A 15,555-nucleotide genomic window follows, 5' to 3' on the forward strand; every position below is an offset into this window, starting at 1 on the left:
GCCAATCAATGGCAACTAGCCAGGATGGCGATGCTCAGCTGCCACAGTCGGAGGAAGCAGGGGCGGAGGAAGTGGGGGCAGTGGGGAGCAGACCGCCCTGGGTGTCAGCACTGAGGGGGGTGAAAAAATGGCGGCTGGCACTCACTGCGGGGCCTGCAGCGCGCCAGAGCCACGCGTCTCTCCTGGGAGTGACGCAGTGGCTTGGGTGCTTGCTGCCCCAATAATAATAATAAAATTTTATTTATATCCCGCCCTCCCCAGCCAAAGCTGGGCTCAGAGCGGCTGACAACAGTAAAAATAGCACAGTTTACATAAAATCATAGTCAATTAATTGAAATACATTCTAAAATCAATTCATTCTAAAATCAATTCAGAATCAAATTAATGGCAACCGTTGGGCTAGAGTTTTGTGAGGTTCACAGAAGGAGGGGGTCAGACTGTGCCTTGGCCAAAGGCCAGGCGGAACAGCTCCGTCTTGCAGGCCCTGCGGAAGGATGTCAAGTCCCGCAGGGCCCTAGTCTCTTGGGACAGAGCGTTCTACCAAACTGGGGCCAGTACCGAAAAGGCCCTGGATCTGGTTGAGGTCAGCCTAACCTCCCTATGGCCCAGGATCTCCAAGATGTTTTTGTTTGAAGACCCTAAGGTCCTCCGTGGGACATACCAGAAGAGGCGGTCCTGTAGGTACGAGGGTCCTAGGCCGTCCACCGTTCCCCCTCAGCCATAGGGCCGTGGGGTGGGAGGAGGCAGGCAGACTCCTCTCAAGTCCCACAGACATCCTGCCCTGGCTGGCTCCCAGTACATTTCCGAGCACAAGTCAAAGTGTTGGTGCTGACTTTTAAAGCCCTAAACGGCCTCGCTCCTGTATACCTGAAGGAGCGTCTCCACCCCGATAGTTCTGCCTGGACACTGAGGTCCAGCTCTGAGGGCCTTCTGGCGGTTCCCTCACTGCGGGAAGCCAAGTTACAGGGAACCAGGCAGAGGGCCTTCTCCGTAGTGGCACCCGCCCTGTGGAACGCCCTCCCACCAGATGTCAAAGAGAACAACAACTACCAGACTTTTAGAAGACATCTGAAGGCAGCCCTCTTTAGGGAAGCTTTTAATGTTTGATGTATTATGGTATTTTAATATTCTGTTGGAAGCCTCCCAGAGTGGCTGGGGAAACCCAGCCAGATAGGCGGGATATAAATAATAAATTGTTATTATTATTATTAGCCCCACCTCTGGGCGCAGGGCACACGCACCACCCCAGGCGCCCGATGAACTTGCTCCGCCGCTGTGAGGAAACAATGCTTCTGAATCTCAGTTTCTGGAAACCTCAGGAGGAGAGATTGATCTTGTGCTTGTATCCTGTTTGCTGGTTTTCCCACATGCCTCTGTGAGACCAGGGTGCTGGACTGGTCGGGCCGGATCCAGCGGGCTCTTCTTATTTTCACAAGAAATCCCTCAAAAGATAACTTCCCAGCTCCCTTTGTCTGTCAAGACCCAGTCTCAGCTTCCTGGCCCCTGCCCAGCCCACGGCAGCAACCCAGACACTGACTCAGCAGCGGCAGGGAGCTTCCTTGCCTGATGGAGAGATGGACCATGGCCCTTATCCCCTCAAGCTCTTTTTATGTTCTCATGACAAAATTCAGCCTGGTGCCTGCACTGAAGTCTTTCAGGAACATGCGACGGAAGCCATTGCTCTTCTGACGTCCTTATGGAACCTCCAGGCCCAGAGGCAGTCTATCTTGATTCTTAGGTTCTCTGGGGGTCATTTGGCCAGCGTGAGACGCTGGACTAGATGGGCCATTGGCCTGATCCAGGAGACTCTTCTTATGGTCTTATGGAGTAAAGGAGTGAACTTCATCATGTTGGCGGGCCTTTATACACATAGCACGTGGGTGTAGAGAGAGGGAGAGGAAATTTAAATAGCGAGGCTAGATAGAAATTCGCCCCCCCCCAAATAGCCTGTTGACAATCCCCTATAAAGCTCAAATGCTCACAAGGTATGCAAAGTGACCATTTACAGCAGCGGAAATTGGCGCTGACTTAACCATCCTGTTAATGCCCATTTGTTAGAGGTGGGAGGGGAAAAAACCTGTTGTCTTGATTTGGGCCTAGATTAATAGATTCAAGGGACGCGGGTGGCGCTGTGGGTTAAACCACAGAACCTAGGACTTGCCAATCAGAAGGTTGGCGGTTCGAATCCCCGCGACGGGGTGAGTCCTGTTGCTCAGTCCCTGCTCCTGCCAACCTAGCAGTTCGAAAGCCCATCAGAGTGCAAGTAGATAAATAGGTACCACTCCGGCGGGAAAGTAAACGGTGTTTCTGTGCGCTGCTCTGGTTCGCCAGAAGCAGCTTAGTCCTGCTGGCCACATGACCTGGAAGCTGTACGCCGGCTCCCTCGGCCAGTAAAGCGAGATGAGCACTGCAACCCCAGAGTCATCCGCGACTGGACCTAATGGTCAGGGGTCCCTTTACCTTTAGCTGCATCAAAGTTGTGCAAAATACCAATTTTTGGTCACGGAGAAGGTTGGTTCCTCACACTCCTCGCTTTTTCCAGTCGCAATGATTGTATGTGCCTTTGTAGGGACACGGGTGGCGCTGTGGGTTAAACCACAGAGCCTAGGACCTGCTGATCAGAAGGTCGGCGGTTCGAATCCCCGCGGCGGGGTGAGCTCCCTTGCTCGGTCCCTGCTCCTGCCAACCTAGAAGTTTGAAAGCACGTCAAAGTGCAAGTAGATAAATAGGTACCGCTCCGGCGGGAAGGTAAACGGCGTTTCTGTGCGCTGCTCTGGTTCGCCAGAAGCGGCTTAGTCATGCTGGCCACATGACCCGGAAGCTGCACGCCGGCTCCTTCAGGCAATAAAGCGAGATGAGCGCCCCAACCCCAGAGTCGGTCACGACTGGACCTAATGGTCAGGGGCCTTTTACGTTTAATAGATTCAGACTTCCTGGTAAGTTACAGCTCGGCAAAGGCAGCAAAACTGGGGATTCACGCAACCGACAAGGCGAGTTCGAGGCTAGCCCACACAACTGAATGTGCGAGCTTTCAGGTGGCGCAAGGCTCTTCTTGGCTGTGGTTGCTTTGCTCTGGCTGGAGCAGCCACCGGCCGCAATGGCTACTGTCGGAGGCCGAATGTTTTTAAAACAGGCCTGTTGGGGGTTCTTCGGCCAAGATTCCTGCATTGCAGGGGGTTGGACGAATGACTCTCGGGGTCCCTTCCACCTCTATGATTCTATGCTTCGGCTGGCATTCTTACGCTACAACAGAAAAGATTTGAACACGAGGTCACACAAATAGAATCAAAGAATAGTAGAATTGGGAGGGGCACTAAGGGTCATCTAGTCCAGCCCCGTGGAATGCAGGAATCTCAGCTAAAGCATCCATGACAGATGGCCATCCAGCCTCTGCTTGGAAGGAGGGAGTCTGCCACCTCTATTTTTTTAAAAATATTTTTTATTGAGTTTTCATATTTAATTACATCTCATTGCACAAATCTATGACATAAAGCATTGCTCAAACAGAGCATCGACTTCCTTCCCTCCCTCTTTCTGACTTCCACACATCTTTTACTGAATTCTCGCATTTCTATAACCACTTTTTTACCTTAAAACTTCTTCTTTTTTTTATAAAGATTACCTCCTTATATGTAAATCAGTTCCTTATTTTTTCACATTACAAAGCATTTCAATTCAAACCTACAAACGTTTTCAAATGTTTACAATTTTCTTTCATATAGACTATAAATTTGCTCCAGTCCTTTTGAAACAGTTCATCTTGCTGATTCCGGATCTTCCCCGTCAGCTTTGCCATCTCCACATATTCTACCATCTTTATCTGCCGGTCTTCCAATGTAGGAAGTTTCTGCTACTTCTCGAGGGAGCCGGTTCCACTGTCAAATGGCTCTTTCCGGCAGAAATTTCTTCCAAGCATTGAATCGGAATCTCCTCCCCCCCCCCATTTTTCCTTTTTATATAAATTTTATTAGTTTCTTAACACATCATTTCCAACAATAATTAAACATACTTTTGTACCTTATACAATTTTTTTGACTTCCATCAGCCACATCTGAACATTTCCCAATCTAGTCACTTAATTTACCTTTCTTACTTTCACTATTACATTCAAATCTTATAAAGAATACCTCTATTCTTTCTCTACTTTGCAGTGTTTCATATATTTCTCCTTACAAAACTTCTTGTAGTCCTGCTAGCATAACTTGTTGATTACAATCGCTCTTCAAACAGTTCGTATTTTTCTTCCAATCTTCTGTGAATCTCTGGTTTCGAATCCTTCCTGTCATTTTATCTAATTCTGCGTAGTCCGTTAATTTTGTCTGCCATTCTTCTTTCGTCGGAATTTCCTCTTGCAGAAATCTCCCGTCTTGTAGCCCTAACTTCTTCCAAGCTATTGGGGAGGGAAGGGAGATGTTCTTTTTTCCAAGTTCACACGACCGAGATAAATTTAGCAGCGGCCGGAGATCAACTCTCCTGCAAATCAGATCCCGGGCAAGAGACTGGCTTCCTTTTCAGGCATGGAACAAAATTCCAATTCGCTTATCAGCTTCGACTCAGGTTTCTTCTGTTGCAGCTGACTGCTCACCACTTTTAGGTCCCAGGTGTGATTTAACATATCCCTCTCTCTACATACATGCATTCATGTATATGTATAGATATGTATATTTCGGCTACAAATAAATTAAAAAGCATTCACCAGCTTTCCCGAAGTTTAATCGGAGATGGGCTTTTTAGATTCGGTGTTTGAGGAGACTCTCAAATGTTCCCTGGGGATGGAATGACCTTTTGTAAAAGCTCCTTCGTCTTTTTAAAAAAACAAAACATATGAAAGGAGCCAGCGTAAAAGGGCAGAACCTCTCTGAGGGCAAGGCTGTGGTACTGGCCAATAAATGTTTCAAAATGCCACATGGGATTATGTCATGAGATGACAGGGGTGTGCGTGAGAGAGCAGTTGCGGCTGTCAAAAGGTGTCTTAACAGGACAAGATGGAACCTCAGGATCAGATTATGGGACGCGGGTGGATCCTGCGACGCGGTGAGCACCCGTTGCTCGGTCCCTGCTCCTGCCAACCTAGCAGTTTGAAAGCACGCCGGTGCAAGTAGATAAATAGGTGCCACTCCGGTGGGAAGGTAAACGGCGTTTCCGTGTGCTGCTCTGGTTCGCCAGAAGCGGCTTAGTCATGCTGGCCACATGACCCAGAAGCTGTACACTGGCTCCGTCTGCCAATAAAGTGAGATGAGCGCCGCAACCCCAGAGTCGGTCACGACTAGACCTAATGGTCAGGGGTCCCTTTACCTTTACCTTTACCTCAGATTATAAGATACAGATGAGCAGCAGCAGGGGAGGGCTGGTGTCTTCTTGCCCTGCAATGGGGCATCGCTGGGGGGGGGGGAGGGCAATAGAGGAAAACGGAGTTCTGAGCACAAGACCCTTCTCCCCTCCTGCAATTCCCAGCACCTGGCATTCAGAAGCATCGCTGCGTCTCACTGTGGACGCAGAGCATCGCCAGCATCCCTAGTAGCCATTGATAGCCCTCTCCTCGTGAATTTGACCGATCCTCTTTCAAAGACCCCCATTTTGTTGGCCCTCACTGCCTCCTGTGGCAGGGAGTTCCAGAGTCTAACTATGTGTTGTGTGAATAAGTCCTTTCTTTTATCTAACCTATACATGGTGATTATTGCTGATGATGCTAAGATTTAGCAACACTGACTCGCCACTTCTCTTCTCCCTTTGCAGGATCCCACTGGACATACGAAGGTAAGGAGAGGCTGTTCGTCCCCCCAGTGTCTGAATTTGCTTTCCAGAATTTCAAATGCATTCCTTTGTTGCCAGTGGTAAGATTGCCACAGCGCCACGTTTGAGGAGGCCCCCTCCCCGAGTTGCAGGCAGCACCAAGGAAGCAATACCAGGCTGATAAGCTCCTGAGCATTCACAGAAGGTCTTTGCCGAGCCGCCTTCTTTCCCTATGGCATCAGTGTGGTGTAGTGGTTAGAGGGGGACCTGGGAGACCAGGGTTCGAATCTCCCACTCTGCCATGAAGCTGGTTGGGTGACCTGTGGGGCAGTCGCTCACTCTTGTCCTAACTTTTCCTGCAGGCCTGTTGCAAGGATCAAACGGAGACTACTTATGTACATTGCAAATAAATGCAACACATATGCAATAAAAAAAGAGAGAGTAAATAATTAAGCTCGTTTCATGCAGGTTTTGGGAGAGGCAAATAACTTGGAAAATTGCTTCTCCCAAGGCAAACCAACCTGGGTGTTAAGATCCCTGGTGATCCACCTTGCAAAGGTGGATTTAGCCTTAATTAGCCTTGGTGAAGACCGGATGTTTTCATCCCCAAAAAGCTTTCCATTGAAATGAGGCTGAATTTTAATGTTTTAATGTTGTATTTTAATCTTGTTTTTAAGTTGTATTTCAATTAATTTGTTTTTATACCTGGTGTTAGCCACCCTGAGCCTGGTCTTGGCTGGGGAGGGCGGGGTATAAACAATTTTTTTTATTATTATTATTATTTAGTAGGCGTTTGCCCAGCTTCTGGAAGGAGGGTCTGATAGGGTCCTAGAGTCCCCCTCCCCCCTCCCCAAAGCCGGGCAAACCATCTCCAGACTGCCAGGGCCTCGCACCTTCTTCCCAAAACCCGGCGCCTTGTTTACCTGGCTTAAGCCAGCACTGCGAGGGCTGGTGGGAGTTTGTGAAGTGGCCTCACATGCGGAGGAATATTACCAAGGTCCACCCCTGTTCCCTTGGTCTCCTCAGCATCAGAGGCCCGGTTGGTGGTGACAAGATACAGGGCCTTTTCTGTGGCAGCTCCCAGATTGTGGAATTCCTTCCCGGGAAAGTCTAGACTGGCTCCCTCTTTGTTATCCTGCTGCCGGCAGGCTGACGCCTTCCTGCTCAGACAGGCCTTTGGAAATGAAGGTTCAGATGATGCTGCTGTCTGGGCAAACACATTGGCACGTTGGCTACATTCAAATTTAGGAAAGGTACTACATAGCAGCCCAAGGAAGTTGTGCTTCCTTTTCCTGGTTAATTGGCCATAACTTTTTATAGAATACAGATAATTGAACGGACATTGTTGCATTACATTCTCCATTAAATTATCTTTCCATTGATATATAATTTTATGGCATTGCTCCCAAAAAAAAGTGATGTTATGGGCAATCAAACCTCAAAAATACACTTTCCCCCACAATTTTGGGCACTAGTGGAAATTGCAGGGGCTCAGTGTGCTCTGATGTGTTTTAAGGGCAAGTTTGCTTTTGCCACCTTGCATTTTATAACACTGCCGTTAAATGTCATAAGCTGCCTTATGATGATGGTTAGAGCATGGTGCTGGCAACATCAAGGTCATGGGTTTGATCCCTGTCCGGGACAGCTGCATATTCCTGCATTGCAGATGCTCAGAGGTCCCTTCCAACTCTATAATTATATGCTTCTATGTGGATCTCTAGACAGCATCTTAAAAAGCAGAGACATCACCTTGCCAGCAAAGGTCCGTATTGTTAAAGCTATGGTTTTCCCAGTAGTGATGTATGGAAGTGAGCGCTGGACCATAAAGAAGGCTGATCGCTGAAGAATTGATGCTTTTGAATTCTGGTGCTGGAGGAGACTCTTGAGAGTCCCATGGACTGCAAGAAGATCCAACCTCTCCATTCTGAAGGAAATCAGCCCTGAGCACTCACTGGAAGGCCAGATCCTGAAGCTGAGGCTCCAAGACTTTGGCCACCTCATGAGAAGAGAAGACTCCCTGGAAAAGACCCTGATGTTGGGAAAGACGGAGGGCGCAAGGAGAAGGGGACGACAGAGGACGAGGTGGTTGGACAGTGTTCTCGAAGCTACCAGCATGAGTTTGATCAAACTGCGGGAGGCAGTGGAAGACAGGAGTGCCTGGTGTGCTCTGGTCCAGGGGGTCACGAAGAATCGGACACGACTAAATGACTAAACAACAACAATATGGATCCCAACTTGGGGGAAAGGCGGGATGTAAATACATTAAATCAAGGGTTCCCAAAGCAAAAGGTGGTGCTTCCTGAGGGTGGGTGGGATCACCCAGAGGGTGCCAAGAGGCAAGGGGGGGGCATTGGAGGGATAAATGACTCAGACTTTGCAAAGCTGGTCCTTCTTCTTTGGCGATCATCTCAGCCAAGTAAGATTGTCTTCCATAAACACAGTTTAAACAATGAGTCCGTAAGTGACTGTGGAAGCCAATTCTGGATCCACATGTCCTTCCACAGTGGGGACATTGGTTTCCGGGCGGGAGTTGATCACAGTGTGGATTTGCCAAGCGTGCCTTCCTCTTAGCACGTTTCTCCCTTTTGTCCTGAGTTTGAGTGTCTTCAAAGCCCATGACACCTTTGGTAAAGACTGTTCTCCAACTGGAGCGTTCGCAGGCCAGTGTTTCCCAGTTGTTGGTGTTTATACTACATTTTTAAAGATACCGGTATGCCTTGATATAGTCTTTAAACCTCTTTTGTTGACCATCAGCATTACGCTTTCCATTTTAAAATTCAGAATAGAGTAGTTGCTTTGGAAGATGATCATCAGGCACCCATACAACACGACCAGGCCAACGAAGTTGATGTTGAAGATTCATTGCTTCAACACTGGTGCTCTTTGCTTCTTCCAGTACACTGGTATTAGTTTGCCTGTCTTCCCAAGTGATGTGTAAGATTTTTCGGAGACACTGTTGATGGAATATTTTGAGGCTGGTAGCACTGGATCAAATTCCCCTTTTGCCGAACTAATCAAACCAAATAGTTTCCACTGGATTTTCAATAAATGTGCAAGTAGTTGTTGCTGTTTCAATTTTTGTGTGTGTGTGTGTTAGTATTTTCCCCTTACTGGGTCGTGCAAACCGTTATTCTGAATAATGCTTTGTATAGGGCAGGGTAAGGGGCACTGGGGATGAGTTTGTCGAATCAAGGTGGGGAGAGGCCCTAAAAAGTTTGGGAACGGCTGTGTTACATGGAGAGAGAAAAAACAATTCTCCCCTCTGGCCTCTAAGCCCCCAAAGTCCCTTTTGTAACTCCTGAGTGTGTTTTCTACAGCCGCTCTGCTGTTTTCCTCCAGCTAAAACCTTCCGCACCAAATCACCGTCCCAATTAGCAAAGGAACCGGCGACGTTCCAATGAGGTTAGCATTGCGGCACTCAGCCAGGCCAGCTTGATCCTCTTTCACGGGGAGTAATCCAGTTCCATCCCCTCCCCTTAAGCTCACCCAGAGTGGCCAACTCATGGGAAAGAAACAAAGGCATTGTTGATGTTGAAGGGCTGAAAAGGGCTTAGCCGTGGCGGCGGCGAAGGCCGGCTGAGATCCCTCGGCTGGGATTGGCGTTGTTTGCAAGGAAGGGGGAGAAGCTCTCTTTGGTTCGCGTTTAAAGGTGAACCTATCTGAATTTGCTTTTCCCAAAAGGACCTGCAGAGCGAATCACGGCCACCCTTTAAAATTCGAAATTCTCTGAATTTTGCAACGCAGGCCTCTGACGAAGCAACGTGTTCAAAAATGCATATGCAGGGGAAAGCATGGAGATGCTTTTTTTGGGGGGGGTGATTGTTTCCCTAATAGTTGTGAGTGTGTGCGTGTGCACACACACACACACACACACACACAATCTATCAGTGAAAACAATGTTTTAGAAAAGTATTCTATTAGGGGAAATCACATGGGGAAAGTGCACATATTGGAATAAATTTGCCTTAACATGCTGGTCATTTTTCATGAGGACCAGTACATTTTTTTTTAAAAAGGGTAAATATATTCAGAAATGTTGAAAGAAGGAGAAACAGGGATGGCTTCATGCCTGTGATGACTCTTCCAACAAGTCTGCAAGACAAGCTGATATTGATGTCTTCACCTCTCCTGAGCAGCAAATAGTCAAAAATGACCCCGAAATTGGAGAAAACAGTGTACCATGATCGTTAGTTACCGGTAGTTCACCTGTTGGCGCTCTGTTGGAGAAAATCAGAGGGGCAACGACCAAGCAGAATGGTGTCAAAGTCCCCGGAAGGCTCTTGAGCTCTCATTGGTTCATCCCAGGCCCCTCCTACAATGGGCGGGGCTTGAGAAGCGTGAGCGACGGCTGGGAGGACTTCATTTCCTGAAAAGTTATTTCTTAATAGAAATTTTGCCCTGATAGGTTGTTCACTTGTCTGCCCTCATTCATTTTTCATAGTTGCGGAAAAACAAAGGGCTGCACCAAACGAAGCTCTACTCAGAGTAGGACCCAGTGAAATTCATGGGCTCAGGTTTAGTCATCTGTATGTCATTTCCAAGCAACGCGGGTGGCACTGTGGCACTGTGCCGGTTCGCCAGAGCAGCTTCGTCACGCTGGCCACATGACCCGGAAGTGTCTGCGGACAGCGCTGGCTCCTGGCCTCTAGAGTGAGATGAGCACACAACCCTAGAGTCTGTCAAGACTGGCCCGTACGGGCAGGGGTACCTTTACCTTTACCTTTATGTCATTTCCAATGGGTCAAACCTAGACAGCATCTTAAAAAGCAGAGACATCACCTTGCCAACAAAGGTCTGTATAGTTAAAGCTATGGTTTTCCCAGTAGTGATGTATGGAAGTGAGAGCTGGACCATAAAGAAGGCTGATCGCCGAAGAATGGATGCTTTTGAATTCTGGTGCTGGAGGAGACTCTTGAGAGTCCCATGGACTGCAAGAAGATCAAACCTCTCCATTCTTAAGAAAACCAGCCCTGAGTGCTCCCTGGAAGGACAGATCCTGAAGCTGAGACTCCAAGACTTTGGCCACCTCATGAGAAGAGAAGACTCCCTGGAAAAGACCCTGATGTTGGGAAAGATGGAGGGCAGAAGGAGAAGGGGGCGACAGAGGACAAGGTGGTTGGACCGTGTTCTCAAAGCTACCAGCATGAGTTTGACCAAACTGTGGGAGGCAGTGGAAGACAGGAGTGCCTGGCGTGCTCTGGTCCAGGGGGTCACGAAGAGTCGGACACGACTAAACGAATAAACAACAACAATTTCTTTTCCAATGGGTCGGGCTAAGTTTTTGGTGGTTGCGGCTGCAAATTTTCATTCCATGGGGCAGGAAAACAACTCCTGAGCCCTCCAACCATGGTGCTGTCATTTTAAGCTCTGGGGCCACCGGAATGACAATTGCGCCAGGCAGGGAAAAAGCAAACAGCTTTATCCTTGCTTCCCCGCATGGAAGGAAAACTTTTGCAGCCAGCGCAGAGCCCGGCGAGCGTTTGAATTCAGATGCAAGGGAGCGTGTGATCTGTTTCTCCTGCCTTGCAAGGGGGGGGGGGGCATTCAGAAGCAAACCTCTTTCACAGAAAGAAAGAGGACCTGACTTGCCTTTTCGCCTTTTTTTTTTTGGCGAGGAAAAGACGTCCCTTATTACTGGTGGAACTGGCACTGGGTGCCAATGCTAGGAAGCAGATGAGGACAGACAAAAAACTCTTTGTGGGTGGCAGCGCGGTGGACAGTGGCACAGATTTTGGGGGGTGGTCAGATGCAGGCTGTGTATTCATCAGGATCAGTTTTTATGGTTAATTTGAATAAATCTTTTCTGGTCTCATGCTTTTTCTTTTTTTTTACGTTTGCTGGCTTAGAAACTCCAGAATTTAAAATGCTTTTTCACATGGGTGTCCATTTATACACACATATATACTTAAAAATCCAGTTTTTCCACAGTTCCTGCCCATATCAAGTGCTTTTATGTATCAAACAGCAATTACGGGGGGGAAATGTTTTTGAGCCTGCACCGGGTATCAGTTCTTACTGAAAGGAACTGGATTTCGTACCCTCCAACATTTCTCTGAAGAAAATAGGGACACACCCTATTCCATAATAATAATAATACCCCACCCATCTCGAAATATATATAAAAAAACAAAAGATTGTCCAGTAGCACTTAGAGACCAACTGGGGTTACGCGCTCATCTGGCTTGGGGGCTTTGGTCCAAATTGGAGGCCCTTTGCTCCAAATTGGCTGCCGGTAGTTTGGTGTTCTGTCAGCAACAGGCTCTCAAAGATGATGCCCTTTCCTTCCTCCCTCGGCCCAGACCCCAAATAATCGCCCCAGAACACCTCTGCGCTACCAGTTCCTTCCGCCTGCTCTTGCGCCCGGTGGCCCGTGTTGAGAGAGGCCATGTCTGAGGAGCTGTCATCGCGCCCAGGCGGTTGGCCTGATGTCTACCAGCCTTCTAGGTTGGAGGAGTATGGACTTCTGAAAGCTTTCATTGTGCTCCTCAAAGCTAAGCAATAGCTTTTCAGATGGTCCTTGCAGCTTACTATAGAGTAAGCATTACAAGAACATACTATCAGCAAGATACAGCACACCCTTGCTTTTTTATTTTAATTTTATCATCTCTCTATTCCTATGTTAAGGGACGCGGGTGGCGCTGTGGGTAAAACCTCAGCGCCTAGGACTTGCCGATTGTCAGGTCGGCGGTTCAAATCCCCGCGGCGGGGTGCACACCCGTTGCTCGGTCCCAGTGCCTGCCAACCTAGCAGTTCGAAAGCACCCCCGGGTGCAAGTAGATAAATAGGGACCGCTTACTAGCGGGAAGGTAAACGGCGTTTCCATGTGCTGCGCTGGCTCACCAGATGCAGCTTGTCACGCTGGCCACGTGACCTGGAAGTGTCTTCGGACAGCGCTGGCCCCCGGCCTCTTAAGCGAGATGGGCGCACAACCCCAGAGTCGGGCACGACTGGCCCGTACGGGCAGGGGTACCTTTACCTTTACCTTATTCCTATGTTGTATACAGTCATACCTCTTGTTACGTCCACTTCATGTTACGTTCTTTCAGGTTACGTCCCGCGGCAACCCGGAAGTACCGGAAAGGGTTACTTCCAGGTTTTGCTGCATGCGCAGACGTGCAAAATGACGTCACGTGCATGCCCAGAAGTGCCGAATTGCAACCTGGGTGTGCACAGATGCTCCGCTGTGGGTTGCGCTCTTTTCATGTTACGAACGGGCCTCCAGAACGGATCCCGTTTGCAACCAGAGGCACCACTGTATGTGATAAGAAAGCAAGGGAATTAAGATTAACACATTCTTGTTTGATCCATCATATGTATTAGCACAACGTTTCCTTTTCCAAATACTTAGAAGCATTTGTTTACACCACGGAAGATATTCTGCTCTGCCAATGTTCCGTCTCTGCGCTGATGGTGCTTAATGCTTAGTCCCCACAATTTCTTCTCTCTTCTCTTTCTCACTTTCGTTCTGGAAATTTTTCCTTTTCTTATAATTTCAAAACTTCAATAAAAGTTAGATGGGGGGGGGGGGAAGAACCTTAAATAAATAATGATTATGGCAGAAAAGGACCGTTCTCTTGCTGATCACAGAGAAGGAGCTTGGAGATTGACCTCAAGGTCTGAGTGGGCTGGTACAGGGATAGGTGATTTGAAAGAACATCTCTCATGAATGAAATCAAGGGTTGTACGGTGGTACCTTGGGTTAAGAACTTAATTTGTTCTGGAGGTCTGTTCTTAATCTGAAACTGTTCTTAACCTGAAGCAGCACTTCAGGGGCCTCCTGCTGCAGCCGCGCGATTTCTGTTCTCATCCTGAAGCAAAGTTCTTAACCCGAGGTACTATTTCTGGGTTAGCAGAGTCTGTAACCTGAAGCGTCTGTAACCTGAAGTGTCTGTAACCCGAGGTACCACTGTATCCAGTGTGGGGCATGAAGTTAGAGTCACTTGGCGATATACTTATGGCACTGCTGGGAGGTCGATGCACCAAGGGAATGTTTAAAAGCACTTTTTCAAAAACAACCCCCCCCCAATACCCAGAGTCCTTTTTGTTGGGGATAATTCAGACAGAAATTCCCAGGTGTCAAAAAAGGTTACTTATGTATGGCACTACTGCGGCCCGTGTTTTGTTAGTCCAAAAATGGAAAACGAGCGAGGTCCCAAGCAAAGAGGAATGGCAACTTAAACTGAGGGAATATGCTCAGCTTGCAGACTTAACTTATAGAATAAGAGAACAAGAAGAATATACATTTAAAGAAGACTGGAAAATGTTTATTGAATATATGGGTGAAGATTGTGTACGTATGAAAACGTTGGCAGCATTAAGATAAATTCAGCAGTGTAAATAAGTTTTGATGGATGTAAAAATTCAATACTGAATGGTTTAGTTTATGTAAAATATGCAGGGATCTATGGCATGCAAACTGAACCATGGAAAGGGAAGAAGGGAAGCCACTGATATTTTAAAGTTGTTTAAATGAAGATTCTAAAATGTGAAATAGAAAAACTTAATAAAAATTAAACGATAGAGAGGAGAGAGAGAGAGAGAGAGAGAGAGAGAGATGGCTCAAAGTTGTGCATTTACCAACTCCTGATTTCCCCTAAAAACAGAATAAGCGCCTGCAGGATCCGGCCAAAGGCCCATCTTATCCTGCATCCTGTTCCCACAGGGGCCAAACAGATGCCTCTTTCGGGAAACCCACAATCAGGACTTGAACACAGGACCGGTTCTCCTCTCCTGTGGTTTCCAGCAACCACAGAAGCATTTCTGCCTCCGACTGTGGAGGCAGAACAGAGCAGTCCTGGCTAGTAGCCATCAATAGCCTTCCCCACCTCCATGAATTTGCCCGATCCTATTTTTAAACCCATGCGTATTGGCGGCCATCGCTGCTTCCTGTGGCAGGAAGTTCCATAGTTTAACTATGCGCTGTGTGAAGAAGGATGCTCCTTTATCTGCCCCGAATCTCTCCTCCCCACAAGCATGTTGCTGCCTCAGTGGTCAGTGTTTATGTTAAGTTGTGGTTGAACGTATCAGACGACACAGCGATTCTTCAAACAGCTCTTGTTTATTCACAGGCCAGAACAGAACTGAACTGGAGGGGTTAAGTCAGCCTGCTTATATAGAGCTCCAGTACAACGTAACTGTAACAATTTTCTAAAACTATCCAATCACTGAACGTCATTTTCGATCCCTTATTTGCATAACTATCTACAGTATCCCCCTGCTGGCCCAGGGTGAGAACTTCAGTACATAGCAGTTTATATTCTTCCTTCTCAGGGTCCCACGGACAGGAGCACTGGCCGGACACTTACCCAGACTGTGGATGGAAAGCTCAGTCCCCTATCGATATTGACACGGGAACAGTCCAATACGACCCTTCCTTGCCTCCGGTTGAGACGTCGGGGTATCGGAATCCAGGAGGCGACGACTTCACCCTGATAAATAACGGACACACAGGTGAGGCTGTTTATGGGACTTAACGGCAGTCCCCATTTCCCCAACCCCATCTGCCATCTGTATTTTCTTTTTTGCTGGGGTTAGGGAACGCTCCCTGCCAGAACGCTGCAGGATGGAGAGGCAGATTCAATACACAAAAATAGAAAAATGCAAGAAGCTAGCACATGTCTGTCATGTATAATCACCTTGTTGAACAGCGGTTGGCCCATGGCTACAGCCCAGGCCTGCAAAATCTCTGGTGCCAGGAAGACTCCCCTCCACGTCGCCATGGAGACCTCTGTACCAGGGAAGATGCTGGTCCGTTACCATGGTGATGAAATGTGGCCAGTTGTTCACCTGGCAACTCCAGGGCACGATCCATTCTCCTTGCAC

At 48.0% G+C, this 15,555-nt stretch overlaps 2 protein-coding genes across 3 annotated transcripts in view; both read left to right on the forward strand.

Annotated features, from left to right (window-relative positions):
• The window catches only part of LOC310666130 (intelectin-like protein), an 814,635-nt gene that overhangs the window by 138,859 nt on the left and 660,221 nt on the right, over positions 1–15,555 (forward strand). The window lies entirely within an intron of this gene.
• CA14 (carbonic anhydrase 14) overlaps positions 1–15,555 on the forward strand; it is a 33,881-nt gene that overhangs the window by 3,838 nt on the left and 14,488 nt on the right. For both annotated transcript variants that reach the window (XM_083416757.1, XM_083416756.1), the window contains exons 2-3: positions 5,737–5,757; positions 15,004–15,183. In XM_083416757.1, the coding sequence (XP_083272883.1) occupies positions 5,737–5,757; positions 15,004–15,183 (201 nt within the window). The remainder of the gene's footprint in view (positions 1–5,736; positions 5,758–15,003; positions 15,184–15,555) is intronic.

The sequence above is a fragment of the Podarcis tiliguerta genome, assembly GCF_965153285.1.
Source record: "Podarcis tiliguerta genome assembly, chromosome: 16".
NCBI classification, from domain to species: domain Eukaryota; kingdom Metazoa; phylum Chordata; class Lepidosauria; order Squamata; family Lacertidae; genus Podarcis; species Podarcis tiliguerta.